At 41.1% G+C, this 20,538-nt stretch overlaps 1 protein-coding gene across 2 annotated transcripts in view; it reads right to left on the bottom strand.

Annotated features, from left to right (window-relative positions):
* Nucleotides 1-16,000: 16,000 nt before the first annotated feature.
* The window catches only part of Hfm1 (helicase for meiosis 1), an 89,164-nt gene continuing 84,626 nt past the window's right edge, over nucleotides 16,001-20,538 (bottom strand). For both annotated transcript variants that reach the window (XM_037209270.1, XM_028867366.2), the window contains exons 37-39: nucleotides 18,670-18,781; nucleotides 18,432-18,583; nucleotides 16,001-16,524 (exon numbers count right to left, since the gene is read on the bottom strand). In XM_037209270.1, coding sequence (XP_037065165.1) covers nucleotides 16,455-16,524; nucleotides 18,432-18,583; nucleotides 18,670-18,781 — 334 coding nt within the window. In that variant the 3' untranslated portion in view covers nucleotides 16,001-16,454. The remainder of the gene's footprint in view (nucleotides 16,525-18,431; nucleotides 18,584-18,669; nucleotides 18,782-20,538) is intronic.

The following is a 20,538-nucleotide window of genomic DNA, read 5'->3' on the forward strand; positions in this document are numbered from 1 at the left end:
TTCAGACAAAAACTCCATTATATATATACAATGTCCAGTCCAGTAACATTTTATAAACTCAGACAAAAAATTTCATTACTTATCCTATTTAAAACAAGTAGTTCCTTTTAAAAAGTAGATTCAATAATTGACCTTTTTATCTTATCATATTCATATTCTCTCTTTTTTCTTTTTATAATAGATTCAATAATCTACCTTTTGTCATTTTTATATCTTCCCCTTTTCTTTTTAGAAATGTTTTAGGCTCTGTCTAGGATTAATGTTTCCCTCACATCCGTCATAGGTGTCTCCAACACCTCAGGCTCAGGAGCGATGACACCAGCTGCCTCCAACGCCTGCACCTGCCTAGAAGCTGACACCACAGTGGCTGCCAAGCACGAAGGACTTCCCACTTCCTAGGCCCACACAAGAGCGCAATACTAGAGCCGAGGGTCCTGCTGTAAGGCCGGCGTGAGAGCCCTAATGCCGGAGAGTGGCACCTGCTGTCGTCACCCCTCCTGCCTGACGACCGCTGCCCACGCCGAGGGCTACAGGAGCCGCCAGAGAGCAGAGCTGGAGGAACTTCTTGACTACCCAGTTTCTCTTCCACAGAACACAAGGACTCTAGCCAGCTGATTGGGAACAGTAGGGCCCAAATATGACCAACCCCAGTTTATATCTGCCGGTTAAGACTTCTCATGGGAGAAGTTGTCACTCAGTGAAGCTGAGGTCAATCAAATAAAAAGCATCAGCAAGCGCTTTCTCACATCACCAAGAGGACCGGAACAACATGGCAGTGAATCCGACCTCTCATCTCGACGAACCTTCCTTTCCGTGATGCTATGGAAAGAGCAGTGTTGTTGTAGCTTATGTGGTGACTTCCCCTGGGTGCTGAACAGACTGTGCCTTTGTATCCTCAGAGAATTGGCCTCCATCTCTTTTTACCCCATGTCAGCCCTCCAGCAGTGTGACATCCAGCAATGTAGAATCTACGTGCAAGAAATGAACAAGACACTAAAATTAAGGATGATCACTTAAAGAAATTCCTTTTGGAGTTTCTTTTTTTCATTCTTCCTTTATTTTTGGATTACTTAGGTACTATTATAAGCCACGGGCCCACGTTGGAATAATTAGGTCAATTAGCCTTCGTACAGTAATTACCATTCTGATGGCTTTAAATACTATCCTTTCAATACAGATGCACCTTGAAAATAGACAAGCGACTTCAGCCTAGTCACGCAGTAGCATCAAGGGACATGCATTTTGCAGTCCTCCTGAAGTGTGGCTTTTGGCTTGGGTGATATTTACTAGGTAGATGAAGCTTAATCTAAGTCTTTGCCTTGATCAGCTGATTATAACCCACCACTGTTAAGAACCACATGGGTGCTTCCTATTCAGAGGGGCTGTTGGTGACCCTGCATGCTCAGCCTGCCCTGCAGCATTCCTCTGTCAACAGCAATCCCCACATCACAGACTCACACTGGCCTCACCTAAGTGCAGCCTCCAACAGCCAGGGCATTTGGAATGGCTAGCTGTCTGCTTCTATTTCTCCTTCATTTCTCAATAGTGGTCACCACACACTGAGCATTTGCTAAGTGTTAGGAATTTATACTCATTGTTCCTGTTTCTTGGGCAGCTCACTCATAATTTTTTGTTGAAATATTTGCTCTAGTAGCTGGAGCTGCAACCAGTTGAAATTCTTATCCTTGGGGACCCAAATTAAAGGAATTAAGTGATTTGTCCAAGGCCCTTCCACATGCAGGTGTGAGCAACAAACCTCTGCCTCTCAAGTCTTACTGATGTAATGTGATAACTCAATTCACTCCATTGGGCTGCTCTGGCTGGTCCATTGGAACTTGGCTTGGTCAGGACATTTGAAATTGCATTCAACTATGTAAGGTACAAGACAACCCAAAGAGTTATAATCTTAAAAAAAATTAATAGTCACTTTAGGAAAGTGTTGAGAAATACAAGCATTTCCCCTGTTAGTAGTTAAAGCCTTTGCCTTTTGAATGCTAGGATTCTGATGGACATAGTGAAAAAACATCGATGTTTTGTGAAGGGAATTCATATAGACAGGATGAAGTTCTAGGCACCTCCTTTCAGTTTTCCTCAATCCCAGATGTTAAGAATGGCTGTAGACAATGCTAAAATGTCCACTGTGCACTGGCATTAACATGTTTCTCAGTCTTTCATTCTACGTAACAATGAACAGAAAGGGTTCTGGGTAAGTGGTTGGTGGCTGAGAACGGGGTATTTGGATGGCTAAGAATATGTAGGTAATTTGGATTTTGATAGTTGTTTTTTCAGGAGGAGGGCTGTGATAGACTGTTACTATGTAGCTGAGGCTGGTCTGGAACTTACCATGTAGCTCAGACTGTCTTTGAGCTTGTGGTGAGTATCCTGCCTCGGTCTCCTGAGTGCTGAGATCACAGGCATGGTTAGTGTATGAGCTGACTTCATGGTATGGTTAAGGGGCAGGTTGTTATTGGAGATGTTAGAGGATGCCAGAGGCATCTGGGCAGAGTCGAGAGCAGAGGAGTCAAGAGCAGAGGGAGAAAAGAGCAGACTGGACCTGGCCATGAGAGAAGCAGGGGCAGAGGTGAGGGAGAGAGGGAGAGTGAGGGGGAGCAGAGAGAGGAGGACAAGGCCAGCCCCACGTTGGGCACCACTTGTTATGTGAACACACAAGAGTCTGTAGAAGGATCTCGGGAATTTATTAAGATATAAAATGGGGATAATACGCTCACAGATACAGAATGAAATAAACACCACCTCTTATCCAGCTGTTGGCCTCCGTTCTGCCCAAGGGGGATGGGAACCAACTGCAAGCTGCTCCATGCTGCCTGACCTGGTCCTCGCTACCCAAGAGAGCTAACGGGCACCACCGATGGCCATTTGTCCCTCCTACTATGAGGGAAATGGCTCCTTTAGTAGATGGTAACTGGCTTCACAAGTTCCTGAGCATGCTGGAGTTTGTCTAACTGCCAGACTTTGGGGAAGTGGAGTTTCCTTTGGACCTTACAGACCGGTCAGTCTGGTTGTTGAGCTTTTGTAACAAGCACTAAAGTCTTTACAACTTGTAAAGTCACAAGTATCATACTAGGAATGTGAAAATGATACATTTATGAATAGTAATTTGATAATTGGTTTCAAAAGAGTAAATGTATGGCTGGGTGGCAAATGTATATAATTTTAGCATTTGGGAGGCTGAGGCATTGCTAGTATGACCTACTGCCTTAGTCACTGTCCTGTTGCTGGGAAGAGACACCATGACGAAGGTGACTCTTATTATGCCGGGCGGTGGTGGTGCATGCCTTTAATCCCAGCACTCGGGAGGCAGAGGCAGGTGGATCTCTGTGAGTTCGAGGCCAGCCTGGTCTACAGAGTGAGATCCAGAACAGGCACTAAAACTACACAGGGAAACCCTGTCTGGAAAAAAAAAAACAATTCAAAACAAAACAACAACAACAACAAAAGAAAACATTACAGTTTCAATGGCTTAGTCAATTTTCATCCTGGCTGAAAGCATGGCTGCAGTGAGCACGGTGGCAGGCAGGCATGGTGCTGGAGAAGTAGCTGAGAGCTACAACCTGATCCACAAGTGGAGAGAGAGAGAGAGAGAGAGAGAGAGAGAGAGAGAGAGAGAGAGAGAGAGAGAATGCTCCGGGCCTGATATGGGCTTTTCAAACCTCAAAGCCCACCCTGAGTGACACACTTCCTCCAACAAGTCATTACCTACTCCCACAAGGCCACACCTCCTAATCCTTCTAATCCTTTCAAACAGTTCCACTCCCTGGTGACTAGGCAGTCAAATGTATGAGCCTATGGGGCCATTCTTATTAAAACCACTACACCTACAAAAAACAAAATGGCAATGTGCATTCCAGCAAAGGAAAAATAAGGTTGTATCTATAACAGTGTCCATAGCAACACTGGTTGTATAAAAATCTCAAGATAATTAAACACAAGTCAATAGGATGGTCAGTAAATTATGCATATCTACAAAAGTACTGCATGAATAATGATTATATGAATACATTCATACTATATTGCTAAATAAAGATTAAATGCAACTTGTATTACTTTATAATGTGTCTCTTTGTGTGTGCATGTGTATCTTGGTGGGTTATGATTATCACCAAGTCCTGGGATCAAGAGTGGTTTTACCTCCTTTGTACATTTCTGTATTGCCTGAAAATTCTTTTATTCTCTTTTATGTCCACTTCCTACCTAGATTACTCAACCCCTACCACACTTTCCCACACATCCACATGGACAACTCTGCTAAGGTGTCTCATGCAGACATCATGGTTTGTGTGTATATGTCGCCCCCATGACTTCCTCATGGACCCTCTGCCACTAGTCTGCCAAGAGGTGAGTTGCTTCACAGTACCGCACATGGACCCAGAAGCCACAGAGCCAAAGGACCATGGACGAACACTCCTGAAACTAAGCCAAAATAAATTCTTCCTCTCTTAGCTGCTTTCTTAGTGACAAAAAAAAAAAAAAAAAAAAAAAAAACAAAAACAAAAACAAAAAACTATCATAGTAGGTGTAGAAAATCCAGGGCAATAAGCAAACATTTCTCCCAGGTAGACTGTGAAGTCTTTGACAGATCCTAGGAGGCAAAAATTTCAAAGGACAAGTTATTTTGGAAGTGGAAAGTAGTGAAATGAACTTATCACAGTGTGCCCTCACTATATATGAAAAATGAAATTAATATCATGTAAAATAAAAGAAACATGACATTATAATGCAAACAAAAATTAAGGAAAATTCCCAACGGGTAGGAAACAGTTGATGGACAGTACAGGAAAATGAATAGACAGAGGAAGTAATAAAATCAATTGGGAAAATCTCAAAGTTTATATATTGAAAGTTCATAATTTCAAACTTAAGAATCTAATAATAACTGCTAATCCCTTTCTTTTTAAAGTTTAATTTAAGGATAAAGTAGAAGTTCAAGAGTAACTTTATTCAGCCATACTCTTCATAACATAGATGTCAAATAGTAACAATTTAAGTTTCGCTTTCAAACTTTTCTTAAGATAATATCATATACCCAGATGAGAGGTCTTAAAAGTCACACATGACTGCACATTGTGAGGAAAAGGTGGTATAGAGTTCCATGTCAAAGCAGACGCTGCCGAAGTGACGTGATGGCAGAGAACACCAGGAAGACCATTTTCTTTTCCTTCCTGCTTACACAGCAGAGAAGCTGTATGACGTAGACGTTGGTAGACGATCCCCGCTTGCCCTCTAAAAGACTTTTTTGTTGATATCCGGCTTCCAAGGTGGCAAGATGTCTCAGTGGGTAAACGTGCTTACCACATGAGCCTGGGACCTCCATTGACCTCTGAGACGCACGTGCTGGAAGAAGAGAACTGACTTCTGCATGTCTGGTGCCCTGCACATGTGCTGTGAATTCCCCACTTCAATAGCACCATCAAGACTAACACACAAGAAAGGTTACATTTAAAATGCTATTTCAAGTCCCCATCGTACTAGATGTTGGGAAACAACCTCAGCCAATTCGAGGCTCCCAGCCTGTGCCAATTATGCTTTCCAAGTCATACTCCAGAAAATTTAAAATGTTGAAATGCTGACACTGGGAATCCTGAAGACTCCAATTCCTCTGGGGGCAGAGGAAGAACAGCTACATGAGGGTGAAAAGCTGGATCCTAGGGAAGAGACTGGTCATCTCTACAACAAAAACTTTGTCTGTCTGCATTGATGTTCCTCTCAGCTGATGAAATTCCAGGAACTTTAAGTAAATTAAAGTAATATTTGTCCAAAGAAGCCAGTGAAGGGTGTTATTTTTTGTCTCAAGTATAGTTCCTGCCAAGTCTGTGGTCTACATTCCAGCACATGCAGAATGGAGTTCTTCACAGCCAAACATGGCCATATGTAAATGCATGCACAGATGGGAAATTCAATATGGAAGTCTCATTTGGTGCAAATGAAATCATTACAGAATTTGAAAGGAGAGGGGTACATAGGAAGAAAATGTGAGTGTGTTCTGCAAGAAGTCACACCCTGAATAAAGAAAAGCAGAGACACAAGGCTCCAAAGTATAGCTGAACCTGGAAGCTGGCCAGCTCTTAACAACACCCTTATTAATGCCCATACCCCATTTGTGTAGCACACTTTTGTTTTCTGAGACACGGTTTCTCTGTGTAGCCCTGGCTGTACTGGGATTCATTGTGTAGACCAGGCTGGCCTCAAACTCACAGAGATCCACCTGCCTCTGCCTCCCGAGTGCTGGGATTAAAGGTGTGCGTCACCACAACCAGCTACACACTTTTTCAGATTTCAGGTTTTTCTTTTAAACTTTGTTCCCACTATTCTGTCAGCATTCATTTTTGTAATTTGCTGTGCTCTGTATTTCACTTTTACACCATTTCTAATACTGGAGGAATGCTGTGAAAGACTTTCAGAGTTTTAATTTACTTCCTTTGCAAATTTGACTCAATAAGAGCATGTTATCACAACAATGATGGCTTTGTGTGTAAGCACTGTTTGCGTACATAAAAATGTAAAAGCGGCCGGGCGGTGGTGGCGCACGCCTTTAATCCCAGCACTCGGGAGGCAGAGCCAGGCGGATCTCTGTGAGTTCGAGGCCAGCCTGGGCTACCAAGTGAGCTCCAGGAAAGGCGCAAAACTACGCAGAGAAACCCTGTCTCGAAAAACCAAAAAAAAAAAAAAAATGTAAAAGCTTAATAAATGAAATAAATGAAGACATGCCCTGTTTTCACACTTGTGGGAGAGGAAATTCCCCAGACCTTGGCTCCATGGAGTTCAGCATGTGCAGTGGTGACTCCTCGGCTTGATGAATCCTATCGGGGTACTGTAGCTGCCCGAGGTATTTCCCAGGGCCACATAAAAGCAGGGTGCACACAGCCACTAAACATACTGATATGCATGTATATTTCATTTTTTGTCCAGTTCCTTTATGAATACTATGAACGTGCTCCTAACAGTTACATCTGTATAGTTATCACAAATACATCTTTGTATTTACACTTGGAAAAACGTAAACTACTATTATTTTATTGTGTAAAGTTGCATCCTGTCATGTTTCTAAGTTTCACAAATAAATCCTCTTCAAAATGTTAATACCTTAAGTATGTCATTTAAATAACTTCAAATTGCTTTTTCCACAATTATTATTTGAGGGTTATGATATTTCTGGGTTTTAGACCTTTGGAATTTTGATCTCTAGATTTCAATGTCTAGGGTTAGGACATTCAGGATGGTATGCTGTGGGATGATCTTTCTGTACGATGTGAATATGTATTGCTACCACTGGTTAATAAAGAAGCTGCTATGGCCTATGGCAAGACAGAATAGAGCCAAGTGGGGAATCCAAGTAAAGATACAGGTGGAAGTTAGGTAGAGTGAGGAGAAGCTGAGCGCTGTCGGGGGAGCAAGGTGTAATGGAACACAGGTAATGCCACAAAGTCATGTGACAAAACATAGATTAATAGAAATGGATTGAGTTAAGTTGGAAGAGCTAGTTAATGATAAGCCTGAGGCATAGACTAACAGTTTTCGAGTAGTGTAAGCCTCTGTGTGTTTCCTTGGGACCAACAGGCTGCAGGACACAGGAAAGCTTCTGGCTGCAATGGTATCTCTCCAGAAATATGGCCTAAACTGCGCATTCCACTGAGATGTCACATACACTCCAGAGCGACCACCTGTCATCATCTGGCTGTGCTACTGTCCACGGAGGTATGTGTTCTAGTTTTGACAGACATTCCCAGAAGTCCACAGGCTTGGTGACCGATGAGTGGGCCATGGAGAGATCTACCCCAGCCCACTCGTAGCATCTGTCTCCTTGTAAATGGCAACTGCACCACTGTGCTCGGGCAGGACACACAGCATTCTACTCGGGCACTGCAGCCCCACCCCTTGAACTCAACAGACCGAGCTCTGTGCTATATCACTCCTACGCCACTCGAGAGCTACAAACTGGAAAAGGCCGGTGTTCATAAACTGGTGAACAGATAATGAAGATGCAGTGTATTTACACAGTGTTACTAAGAAAAATGAAAATTTCAAGTAAATGAATGGAACTAGACAAAGTCATCCTATGGAATTCAAGCCCCAAAAGAAAAATATCATATGTTTTCCCCCCTTAGTGTGATGTTGTTTTAAGTTTTCTATATGTGTGCTACAATACAATCTGAATAACCACAGAGGTTAGGAACCTAATAAGGGACCAGAGAGAAGAGAGGCTCTTCTAAGGAAGGGGAAATAGAATACAGTTTTTCTGGATGATAAAGGGGGAAACTAGGGGGATTAAACTGGGGGGGGGGGAGAAAGGTAAAAGAGGGGACATGAGGGAAAACAAATGCTAAAGGGCATTACTTACTATTATAGAAGCTGCCTAAAATATATGCGTATATGAAAGGAATCTATATGGTTCACCATATAATGGAGAGATGCCCTAACTAAATATCTTTGTCACCAAGTAAAACCTCCAGTTCCAGGGATGGATTACACATTGTTGGCCAAAGGCATTCCATGGGACCTCCTAAACACCATCGGCTCTTGCCAAAGCTGTAGCTGCTAAGATCTGAAGGAAAGGCCCCGCTGCTGAAGACAACACTATGTGTGTCATTGAACATGGAGAAGCTGAGGATCTGCCTAACTAGCAGCTTCTCCCCAACTACGTAAGATAATCACCACTATACCTAGCTATGAACCCACCTGTTATACACGGGTGTAAGCGTGCACCAATAGCGTAATACTGGCATACTGGTGCAACAGTGCACAGATTTCATGGGAGTAACTGACCACCGATTGGTTTAGAGCCAACTCCATGAAATGGAGCCATTCCTGACACTGCTAAAGTGACCCAAACCTGAAACTCGATAGGCCATGGCCTAGGGAAAAACCTAACACTAGTATTCTGCCAAGGAAACAGAGCAATAAAACGACTCCTAAATGATGTTCTGCTTTATTCACAGTGTCTCACTCAGCCCACATGTGAGAGGCTTCTTCTTGCAGCAGGCAGGAACTAACACAGAGACCCACGACTGGACAATGTGCAGAGATGGAGAGATTTTGGAACACCCAGTCCTAAATGGGATCTTCTTTTCATCAAAACCCTCCCCTTAAGGAACAGGGATCTGTACAGAAGAGAAGGCAGAAATGCTGTAAGCCAGAGGTAACGGTTGGTGTTTCCAAGGAACAGTGTCTTCTGAGGCTCATGTGGACTCACTGGCAGCCGGCACAAGACCTACACAGGTTCAAGGCAGACGGGGTCCCAGCTGAGACTGGGACATGGACACAGCCCAGGGTCCCATGCCTAACCAAGAAGAAAATCAGTTCTCTCCCAGAGGATCACTGAGAATACCAATTACACTCCAGGGCAGGCCCCATGGCCAGGATTAGTCCCGACATAAAGAGAACTCCGTGTTTTGCTTCTTAAACTTTCGTTTTAGCATTTCTGTCTTATTGTTCTTTTGCTTGCTTTTTTACTTTTGTCTTTGTGGGTTTTTTAAGAGAAAGTGAGGGAAGGGTTGGGAGAGAGAGAGAGAGATTGAGAGAGAGAGAGAGAGAGAGAGAGAGAAAGTTAGGAGGTGAGGCAGTTTACAAGGAGTTGAGGGAGCAAGGAAAACATGATCAAAATGTATAAAATTTCTTAAATAAAAAGTAAAATTTGCCAGGCGGTGGTGGCGCACGCCTTTAATCCCAGCACTCGGGAGGCAGAGGCAGGTGGATCTCTGTGAGTTCGAGGCCAGCCTGGTCTCCAAAGTGAGTTCCAGGAAAGGCGCAAAGCTACACAGAGAAACCCTGTCTCGAAAAACCAAAAAAAAAAAAAAAAAAAAAAAAAGTAAAATTTTCTTTATACACTTTATATTTATATAATTTTTGCTCAAACTTCAACTATTATTAAACAATGTATTTCCATGATGTACTGCCAGCCTGCTAAATGAGTATGCCTCATTTGTTTTCAGTCTCTTCCCTTATCTGTCAATCTGTCCCTCAGTGACCTCTTGTTCCTATTTACTGTCTTCTAATGCCCCTTTATACTCCATTGTCTAGAGACTATGCAGCTTTGCTACTTGTAAAAACTGGCCATGTCTGTACAGTGTCTTCTTAAGAAGTCCAGACATACCTCTTATAAGAATCTAGAACAAAAACTTTAAATCAGAAAAAAATGGTAATAAAATTTGATGGGCATAATGTCGATTTAAAAAAAAACTCTTAGCCAGGTGGTGGTGGTGCATGCCTTTGATCCCAGTACTCTGGAGGCAGAGGCAGGCGGATCTCTGTGAGTTCAAGGCCAACCTGGTCTACATAGTGAGTCCCAGGACAGCCAGAGCTACACAGAGAAACCCTATCTTGAAAAAACAAAAACAAACTCTTGATAACGTCACCCATATCTTTATCACATTTTGATCAGTCACCTATTACTGATGACCAGGTCATATTCATCTTTCTAGGACTGCAGGGTTCAGCTTGACATAGCTACAGCCATCTTGTTATCAATGCCATTTGACCTTCCAGGTGATCCTGGCACCCACTCCAAACCCTGAAACATAGTTAGCCAGGTCTGGATAGTCTCCTGCCCGGTGTTCGACACATTCACAGTTTTTGAGAAAGCCCAGGTATGCTCTAGCTGGCCAAGTCCCAGATTTGTCTAGCCTAATGTATAGTAGCTGTTTAACTAGTATTTACTGCGTAAAAGAAAAGAAAGATGTTTGTCTGTTTTCAAATAAAGCATATCAAATACATTCAAATATGCATATATATTATATCTGAACCTCAAAGCTGTAAACACAGCTTGGGTTACAGACAAAACTGTGTCTAGAATGGACTTATTACAGGTCACAGGTAGAAAACAATCCCCTCACACATTTAGGACAACACAGCAGAAGAGTTCATTTTACATTTACATTTTACATTTCAGACCGAGTTTGTAAGTGTGAGCATTGAGCTATAAGCCTTACTATTAGGATCTAAGTTAAAAAAGTGTGGAACCAACCTGACTTCCAGTTCTGGCCTACCAGTTATTTGCTAAGAATCCAGGGACAAATAATTTAGTGTTTTGAAGGGTTCTTTCTCACCTAAATTGAAGCTTTGAACTATAGTTTCTGTGTCATTTATGGCACCATTCAATTATTTCCCTTACTTAGAATTATATCAGCTAATGGTAAAAAGAATAAAAATATTTTTATAAGCAAAACTCATTAAAATTAGTTGTTTAAAAATTTTGGTAAGTTTTTTTTTTTAAATAAAAAATAGTAGTAAAATTATTTGGGCTAAAGGGGCTGTTTCTGTTTTGGAGATAAAGCTTGGTGGTACAGAGCCTGCTTGGAAGGCCCAAGGCCCTGGATTAAATCCCCAGGGTAGATGTAAGGGTAAAGTTCTAATTTCTAACTGGTAAAAGGCTTTCAGTTTCCAAACTGATCAAAACAGAAGCTCACAAAACAAAAGAAACCAAAACACAATAGCGTTATTGTATATGCAGTTCCTAAAGGCCTGCAACCATCTTCTGTCATAAAGAGGCAACATAATCAACTATAACTCCTTTATTATTAAAATTAGTATTTTATGTGCATGAGTATTTTGCCTGCACATATGTCTGTGTACCTCACTGCATACCTTCAGAGACCAAAAGAGGGCACTGGATTCCTAGAACTGAAGTCACAGAGGGTTGTGAGCCACCATGTGGGTGCTGGGAACTGAACCCAGGAAGAACAGCCAGTGCACTAAATATCTCTCCAGCACCCTAATTCCTTTTATTAAATAAAAAAAAATTCTAACATGTATGTGCAAATACCAGCTAAAGTACATTTTTTCTAAATCATTTGGAATGAACAAGTATGAGGTTTTTGTTTGTTTCTGTGGTTTTTTGTTTGTTTGTTTGGTTGGTTGGTTTTTCAAGACAGGTTTCTCTGTGTAGCCCTGGCTGTCCTAGAACTTGCTCTGTAGACTAGGCTGCCCTCAAAGCCAGAGATCTGCCTGCCTCTGCCTCCAGAGTGCTGGGATTAAAGGTGTGTACCACCACCACTTGGTGTTTCTATGGGGTTTTGCTGAAATGTGTAAGGCTCACTGAGGGATATATTAGGCTAGGGGAAGGTTTTTAAACTGAAACAAAGATGACTCTTCTGAATTATCTGTTTTTATTAGGCTAATTAAAATAGAACTCTAGAGCCCTTAGAACTTTGAGTACCCCTCAAACTACACACCGAGCTGATGCACGAGAATTTTAAATGTAATTACACAGTTGGTGAAGAATACCTACTCTGAAAGGCAGTTAAACAGAGCTCTGTCATTATACTGTAAGTAGGAAACATAAGCAGGGCATAGTGGTGCACGCCTTTAATCCCAGCACTCGGGAGGCAGAGGCAGGCGGATCTTTGAGTTCAAGGCCAGCCTGTTATAGAGCAAGTTCCAGGACAGCCAGGGCTACATAGTGAGACCCTGCCTCAAAAGAAAATAACAAAGAAGGAAACGTGCAGAAAATAGGAATAATCATCACTCTGAATTATGTCTTTTGGAACAGATTCTCTTAAAATTCTGATATTGCCTCCTTCCTTTCATATATAGGAGTTTCTTACACTTTAAACCTTGTTAACATTCAGATTCTGACTGAGGCCTGGCTTTCCCATCTACTGGCTCCCCTTCATAAAGGGTGTTTGCTTTGCCCTGCTGACCACAGCCTAGGGTGAGTCCCAGCTTGACTATGTTGTTGGATGCTGCGCCCCACTCTTCCTTGCCCTAACTTCTTCGCTGGCACCTTTATATTCCCATGGGAGCAAATGTCTTCATTGCAGACACCGGTTAGAATCCACAACTCCATAGGTAAATATGACCCCACGGCCTCAGGCCTTTCAAAGAGTGTTTCCTACTATGTCTGATGAGGATATTTATTAGAAATAGGCTCAGGACAAAGAAGTGATTCTACTGAGGAGTAAATCAAGCCAAAATTTAGAACAATGAACAATTCAAGTTCTTTGGTTCTAGAATAGAATTTCCAGAACTCTTTTGTAATTACATTTTATTTATGCTAATAATAATGATTTATATGTTGTGATTACACACCAACTAATAGTGTTGATGAGGAGCAGATATGGGTAGTGAGATATGTCTGAAAGGACCAGAAAGTTCAGGAGTGAGGTTTAGGAACAGTATTTTTATATGGAAGATACATTCTTGAAGGTTTGTTTCTCAAGTCCTTATGTAATTCAAAGGAATATTCCACTATCTCCTCCTACCTCACTGCTCAATAGAACATTTAAAATGTTTTTCAGAAACGTGTGTGTGTGCGCGCGCGCGCGCGCGCGCGCGCGCGCGCGCGCAAATAGCTACCACTTACTAAACACAAACTATGCATCCGTTTTTGAACCAGAAGTTTTTATGCAATGACTTATTAAGTTCTTAAAACATACCTGTTAGATGGATGCCATTATGCTAACAAGATGAAAAATATAGCCCACTGAGGAACATCTCAAATGAGAAAACTTTTGAAAACATTTAGCTCTTAAAAGAGATTTTTAATTAATCATTTTTTATGTGTATGGGATTTTTTGCCTGCATGTATATCTGCACACCACATGTGTGCAATACCTGTGGAGGCAGAAGAGGTTGTTGGGTCCCTTGGAACTGCAGTTAGAGGTGGTTGTGAGCTGCCATGTAAGTGCTGGGAACCAAACGTGGGTCCTCTGCAAGAGTAGCCAGGGCTCTTAACCACCAAGCTGTCTCCAGCCCCACAAAGAGATTTTATTAACAGCTCTAACATATGGCTCATTCAATGAATAAACAAAATCTAACTTGTAAATAGGAATATTTAGGATGATTATTCATTTTATGAAAAGAACAGCAGTAACTGGTCTCCTATAAGGGATTAGTATATATGGCCGGTTTTCTGTTGGAATTACACATACTTAACACAGTAACACTTGTCCAGTAAACTTGTAAAATGATGCATGGCTATAACACTGCCAGTTGACATTGGTGTTTATTACTTAAGAATTTAATGTGAGATTTCCCTAACTGACCTAATTCTAAGTATCATTTGTGCCAGGTGATGGTGGCACATGCCTTTAATCCCAGCACTTGGGAGTCAGAAGCAGGCCAGCCTGGTCTACACAGCGAGTTCTTGGACATCCAGGGCTACACAGAGAAACCCTGTCTCTAACCTCTCCCCCCCCCCCCCCCCCCCCCCCCCCCCCCCCCCCCCCCCCCCCCCCGCAAAAAAAAAATCATTTGACATGTTGATTTAATCTACAGGATTCCCTAATCCCTCCACTGAAGGGAATCACTAGATCTCAGGTAAGGTCCGTAAATTTGTATATTTAATATACTACACATGCTTCTTATGATAATGCAAATTTGAGAAACTTAGTCTACTGATTAAACCTAGGCTTCACATTTCAAGACCTGCACAGTCTGGCATTGTTATAGTCTAAACCTCTACAGCATTAACATATGTTAAAAAAAAAACATTGATTCACTATTCTCCAAACAGATACTTTCCTCCTTGGATCTTTGCTTAGACTGTTACCTCTTTCTAGAATATCCATTTCTTATATTTTCCCTCAACAAAGTACCACCCGTTTTTTTTTTTAAGAGTCAAGTTTTACCTTCTCTCTGAAGTCCTCCTTAACTCCATAGCCAAGACCTTGATTACAGTGTGGTCCCTGGACCTTCAGCATAGCGCCTTTAGGGAACTGGTTGGAAATGTAAACCACTTAGGAACACTCCAGACCTAAGTCAGAAACTCTGTGTATGTCACAGAGCATCCTGTCTACAAACAATCCCTCCAAGTGACTGCAATGCACTGCTCCAATGCACTCTGTATGCTCCCTCTATGGGCACACTGCACCTTATTTTCCTTTATTTTATTGTCCTTTGCAGATACTGCATTGCATGTAAGCTAAAGGTGATGCAACCTCACAAGGAGCAATTTATTTGTGCCAGTTTTCCAACAGTTCAGATGATTGTTAGCATTTTTAGCAACAGAGTATTTTTAAATTAAGATACCCACACTGCTTTTAAAGATATTAATGCTATTGCATACATAATAGGCTACAACATAGTATAAACATAACTTTTATACTCACCAGGAAACCAAAAAATTAATACAGCTTGCTTCACTGTGAGATTCACTTTATGCTAGAGGTCTGAGGCATGCCTGCACTTTATTACATCTCTTACTGTCTCTACCAGTGTGTAAACTCTGTAAGAACAGAAACAGTGGCCTCATCCTTTGCAGGACCAAATACAGTGCTTTTCACTTAACAGATCACACTGAAATGAATTGTTATTTCTTTAGTACCAAAGAAGAAGATAAACATGTTTTAGTGTGTCCATTTTTCATTTTAAAAGATCTGAAGAATCTTTAAAGGTTGTGTATGATGGGTTCAGATACAGAGACACCAATCATAAAGGCAGGCAGACTTCCTTAACAGAAGACAGACTTCTTAGCTTTGTTCTAGGCTTTTGAGGGAGGTGTAGTACATATTCCTAATAATGTTTGTTAGTAGTGACAATAATCATTTCACTAACAAGTTCCTCTTCTTTCCTTCTCTGACCTCTAAATCTTTATGCACAGAGACAAATCATTGTTCTAAAATTTAAGTGGTTTCCACTTAACCTATTATTTATACAGTAAATTAGAAACTAGCCTAAATTCTTACTTCTCAATAAGTACACTTGAGATGAGACTTACGGTAAAAAATAGAAACTATCTTTTGCTATAGTAAAGGCAGAATAACAGTTTTTAGATCTCATGGCTCTGCAAAGTCAGGGAACATGACTGGAGAGAGAGAGTGGCGGTTAATAATGCCTCCTGTTCTTGCGGAGAACCCGGGCTCAGTTCCCAGCCCCTACAGGACTGCTCACAACCACCCACCTGTAACTCCAGTTCAGGGGTCCGACACATTCCTCTGTGCACATAAACTCAGGTAGGATCATATACAGACACATAAATAAATAAAATACCGTAAAAAAGAAAAGCAAGGTAAATAAAACAATAATTCATACCAATTAATATGTCATTTATTACTGCTCAAAGTGAAATAACATTTTCAAAAGCTACTGGGTTCTTGAAAACCCAGAAGTGAGAACAACAGAACAGAGCACAGGAGACCGTGTGAATGAGGAAGCTGCAGATTTACGGGCAGCATTATTTTGCTTTCTCAGATACCTTTCTTAAGAAAATAAAAAAAAAAAATCTTAGTTTCTATTAAAATTGGTTTAATAACAAATTACTTATAATAACTTAATTATCAGTTTGCTGAAATAAAACTTTCTTCAAGAAGTTACAAGAGAAATAAAAATGTATCAGTTCATATATTTGTTGTAAGAAAGTCTAGAAGTGAATCGAATTTGAGAAAAATTCTGAATGATTATCAATTATTTTTAAAAACAAAAAGCATTTGGGAGGATTAGATATGTTTATACTTTGCTCATTAGCAAAATAATTGTTTCTTTTTTTTCTTTCTTTTCTTTTTTTAGAAAATGCCATTAAATATTCCCAGAAGAGCCTTCCTTTCTTCAGCTGCATCATCAGGATAATACTTACTGGAGGAAAAAGCAAATGAAAAAGTGATTTTTTTTTTTTTGTAAACTAGCTTATTTTAAAACACAGAGTAAATAATGTAACATTACAGTGTAGGTAAACTTGAAGATTACTGTGAGGCTAATACAAAAAACACACTTAGTATGAAAACCCTGTCTGTGGGTAGTTTACAAGAGACTGTAAACTGATTATTTCTTTAAATATGTTGGAAGTAATGCTACTTAATAAAAAGCATGAGCAGGTTTCTAAGTTTGGACTCTTAAAGGAAAGAAAAACTGCTGCAGAGGTCCCCTCTTAAATGGCCAGCAGTTAGGTAACAAAGAGGACCCTAAGAGAGACACATGGATTTCCCTGGGAAGGGGAAATGGATGAGATCTCCTGGGTAAACTTGGGTGGTGGTGGGGGACATGAGGGAATGGGATGGTCCACTTGGGGTCGGATGAAGGAGGAGAGCAATGAAAGAAGTATCTTGATAGAGGGAGCTATTATGGGGTTAGGGAGAAAACTGGTGCCAGAGAAAATCCCAGGAATCCACAAGGATGACCCCAGCTAAGACTTCTAGCAACAGTGGAGAGGGTGCCTGAACTGGCCTTCCCCTGTTATCAGATTGCTGACTACCCTCCATCCAGTAACTGCTGGAAGCAGATGCAGAGATCCACGGCCAAACACTGGGCTGAACTCCTGGAACCCAGTCGAAGAGAGGAAGGAGTGATCACATGAGCAAGAGGGGTCAAGGTCATGATGGGGAAAACCACAGAGACAGCTGACCTGAGCTAGTGGGAGCCCATGGACTCTGGACTGACAGCCGGGGAACTTGTATGGGACGACGTAGGCCCTCTGCATGTGTTTGACAATTGTGTAGCTTGGTCTGTTTGTGGGGCTCCTAGCAGTGGGATCAGGACCTGTCCCTGGCACACAAGCTGGCTTTTTGGAACCTATCTGCCAAGCAGGGATGCCTTGCCCAGCCTTGACGCAGGGGGAGGAGCTTGGTCCTTCTTCAACATGATATGACATGCTCTGTTGACTCCCATGGGAGGCCTGCTCCTTTCTGAACTGAGGAGGAGTGTATGGGGGGAATAGAAAGGAGGTGGAGGTTGGGAATGGGAAGAGAGGAGGTTGGTATGTAAAATAAATGAAAAATTTAATTAAAAAAAATAGCCAGCAGTGATAGCACTGATTAGATTTATTACGACTGTGACATTGAACCTGTTGAACTGTGAAATAGCTGAACTTCTGTAAGTTAGCTGATGTCATTTGTATTTCCCCAATGACATTACAGCTTATACTGTCAATAAAACATACTGCACTCAAATGAGTAAAAGCAGCTTTATCAACTCAGTGTTTTACAGTTAATAGCATTAAACTATAGGTTTTTTTTTTTTTTTTCTGGTTTTTCGAGACAGGGTTTCTCTGTGTAGCTTTGCGCCTTTCCTGGAACTCACTTGGTAGCCCAGGCTGGCCTCGAACTCACAGAGATCCGCCTGGCTCTGCCTCCCGAGTGCTGGGATTAAAGGCGTGCGCCACCACCGCCCGGCAAACTATAGGTTTTAAAAATTAGTCTATCTACTCTTCATGGCTCTAAGAATCTCAGTTTTCAGGAGATCTAAAATTGCCATGCTTTTAGTAAGTAAAAGGTATCTTTGATTTTTAAAACGAACAAAGAAAGGTCTGGAGAAATAGCTCAGTGGTTAAGAACATGCACTACTTTTCCAAAAGACCTGCATTCAATGCCATCACCCACACCAGACAGTTCACAACTGCCTGTAACCCCAGCCCCAGAAGGACCCAACTCCTGCACTCACTGGCAAACACCCCCCAACACACACACACAAATCTTTAAAATGAACCAAAAAAGAATGTGAATTTCTTTATAAAAATTTTTGCTCATAAAGCCTTGAAATGTTCTTACCTGAGATCAATTTCCTTTTTAGAGTCACTGTTTCCAATAAAAATATCCACTTCCTTAAAACTGAGGGGCTGTTGTGTTTTCTTAGAGTGGGTGAAGCATACCCTCTCAATCACTGGTGAGAGAGTTGGCTGTTTTCTCTCTTGTAAATTCACCTATGTTTTAATGTAAAAAACAGCAACCACTGAAAGTTAAGTATTCAAGCAAAATTTAAAATAAAAACAAAAAGTACATGGCTTACAAGATTTTCGTTTCCAGCTTGTTGAGGTAACTCTGCTACAAGAGATGGACCAGACTTGGACATGGCACAATCTGATGGATAAATATCTGGCTTTTCATGTGATGAAACAAAACTAAAAATTAAAATAAATTATTTATGAAATATGAAAAACAAACTCTTCTACATTAATACTCTATAGAGAATATTAAGCTTATATTTATTACACAAAAGTTGACATTGTTTCCTATACTCTTTGAGAACTTGGTATATTTTCTTTCTTCCTTCTCTTCCTCCTCCTCGTTGTTCTCTTTGAAACAGGGTCTCACTATGAGCCCTGGCTGTCCTGGAACTCACTATGTAGACTAGGCTGGCCTCAACTCACAGAGGTGTGCTAGGACCACACCTGGCCGTTTTCTTTCCTTAAGAACAAATTCAATTTGCATATTCAACATTAGTAGGAGTCCTATTTTAATAAGTAATCACTCAACAATTTTAGGATTCAGTGTAATGCTTAATTTTCTATTACCTAGAAACCTGTAAATCTTTTCTAAACTCCATTGCTTAACCTTGATCCTCCTTTCTGTATTCTGGATTCATATAATTACCATCTTCTTTCATACAACTACGTACTAGAATTCACAACATTTATTAAATTCATAGATTAGAATACATTTATTATTTACTATTATATGACATATATTAGCTAGAAGCTAGATACAAAGTGTTAAACAAGCCAAAAGTGAGGTATTATCTAACACAGAAATAGACCATATGCGAAAATAAAAGTCACAGCTGGAAAAATAGTTGAGTTGATAAAGTGCTTGGATTGTAAGCACTTAGACCTGAGTTTGAGCTCTAGAACCCTGTTAAAAACAGATCAGTGTCATGGTACATGCTTGTAACAGTGTTGGGGAGATGGAGATAGGTGGATTATGGGAGCCAGCCTAGCCTACTTGGAGAGATCCAGACCAGTGAGATAACCTATCTCAAAAAATAAAACATAAAACAACAATAAAAATTCAAAAAAGGTGGGTGGTGGTGGTGATGCACGCCTTTAATCCCAGTACTTGGGAGGTAGAGGCAGGCGGATCCCTGAGTTCAAGGTCAGACTGTCTATAGAACGAGTTCCAGGACAGCCAGGACTACAAACCTGCTTTGAATCCCCTCCCCTCAAAAAACCCCCAAACAAAACAGACCAGAGAGATGGTTCAACATTGAAGCGTGAAGGCTGCACAGTCCCAAGGACTGGAGTTACGATCCCAGCACCCACAGAACAAGCCAGGTGTCCCTCCACACCTGACTCCAGCTCTGAGCAGGGCAGTTGTAGAAGGCTCACAGGTGCTTGCTGACTCCCAGTCTAGCCAAGAAAACATGAGCCTCAGGCTCAGGGAGAGATGCACTTCAAAGAAATAGATGGAGAGTGATAGAGGAGGATACCCAATGCCCTCTTCTGGCCTGTATGTGCTTAACATATTCCTTCCCTATTTGTGCATATATACTCACATAGATACACAGAAATAAATAAATAAACAAACAAATAGAATTATATTAATAATAAAATGATGTACTGCACCGAGGTATGAGACCCAAGATTGTCCTTTGGCTTCCACAGACACACACATACAATGTGTACAAGCACCTGCACACATACATACATTATATGTGTTTATATAGTTATATTCACAATTATAGGTTCTGAAGCTTGTGAGAAAATTGTCTGAGTAATATCATGGGAAACAGCAGTGTGGAAACATATACCTAATTTTGAAAGATGGTCATCCATGCCTTGCTGAGTGGGCGACAATTAAGATGTCATTTAAAGACTAAAATTGATAGCCATGTAATGAGCAAATGAACAGTGCATACAGTAGGAAAAGTCATATAAGCTGA

This window comes from Peromyscus leucopus, chromosome 10, assembly GCF_004664715.2.
Source record: "Peromyscus leucopus breed LL Stock chromosome 10, UCI_PerLeu_2.1, whole genome shotgun sequence".
Lineage (NCBI taxonomy): Eukaryota > Metazoa > Chordata > Mammalia > Rodentia > Cricetidae > Peromyscus > Peromyscus leucopus.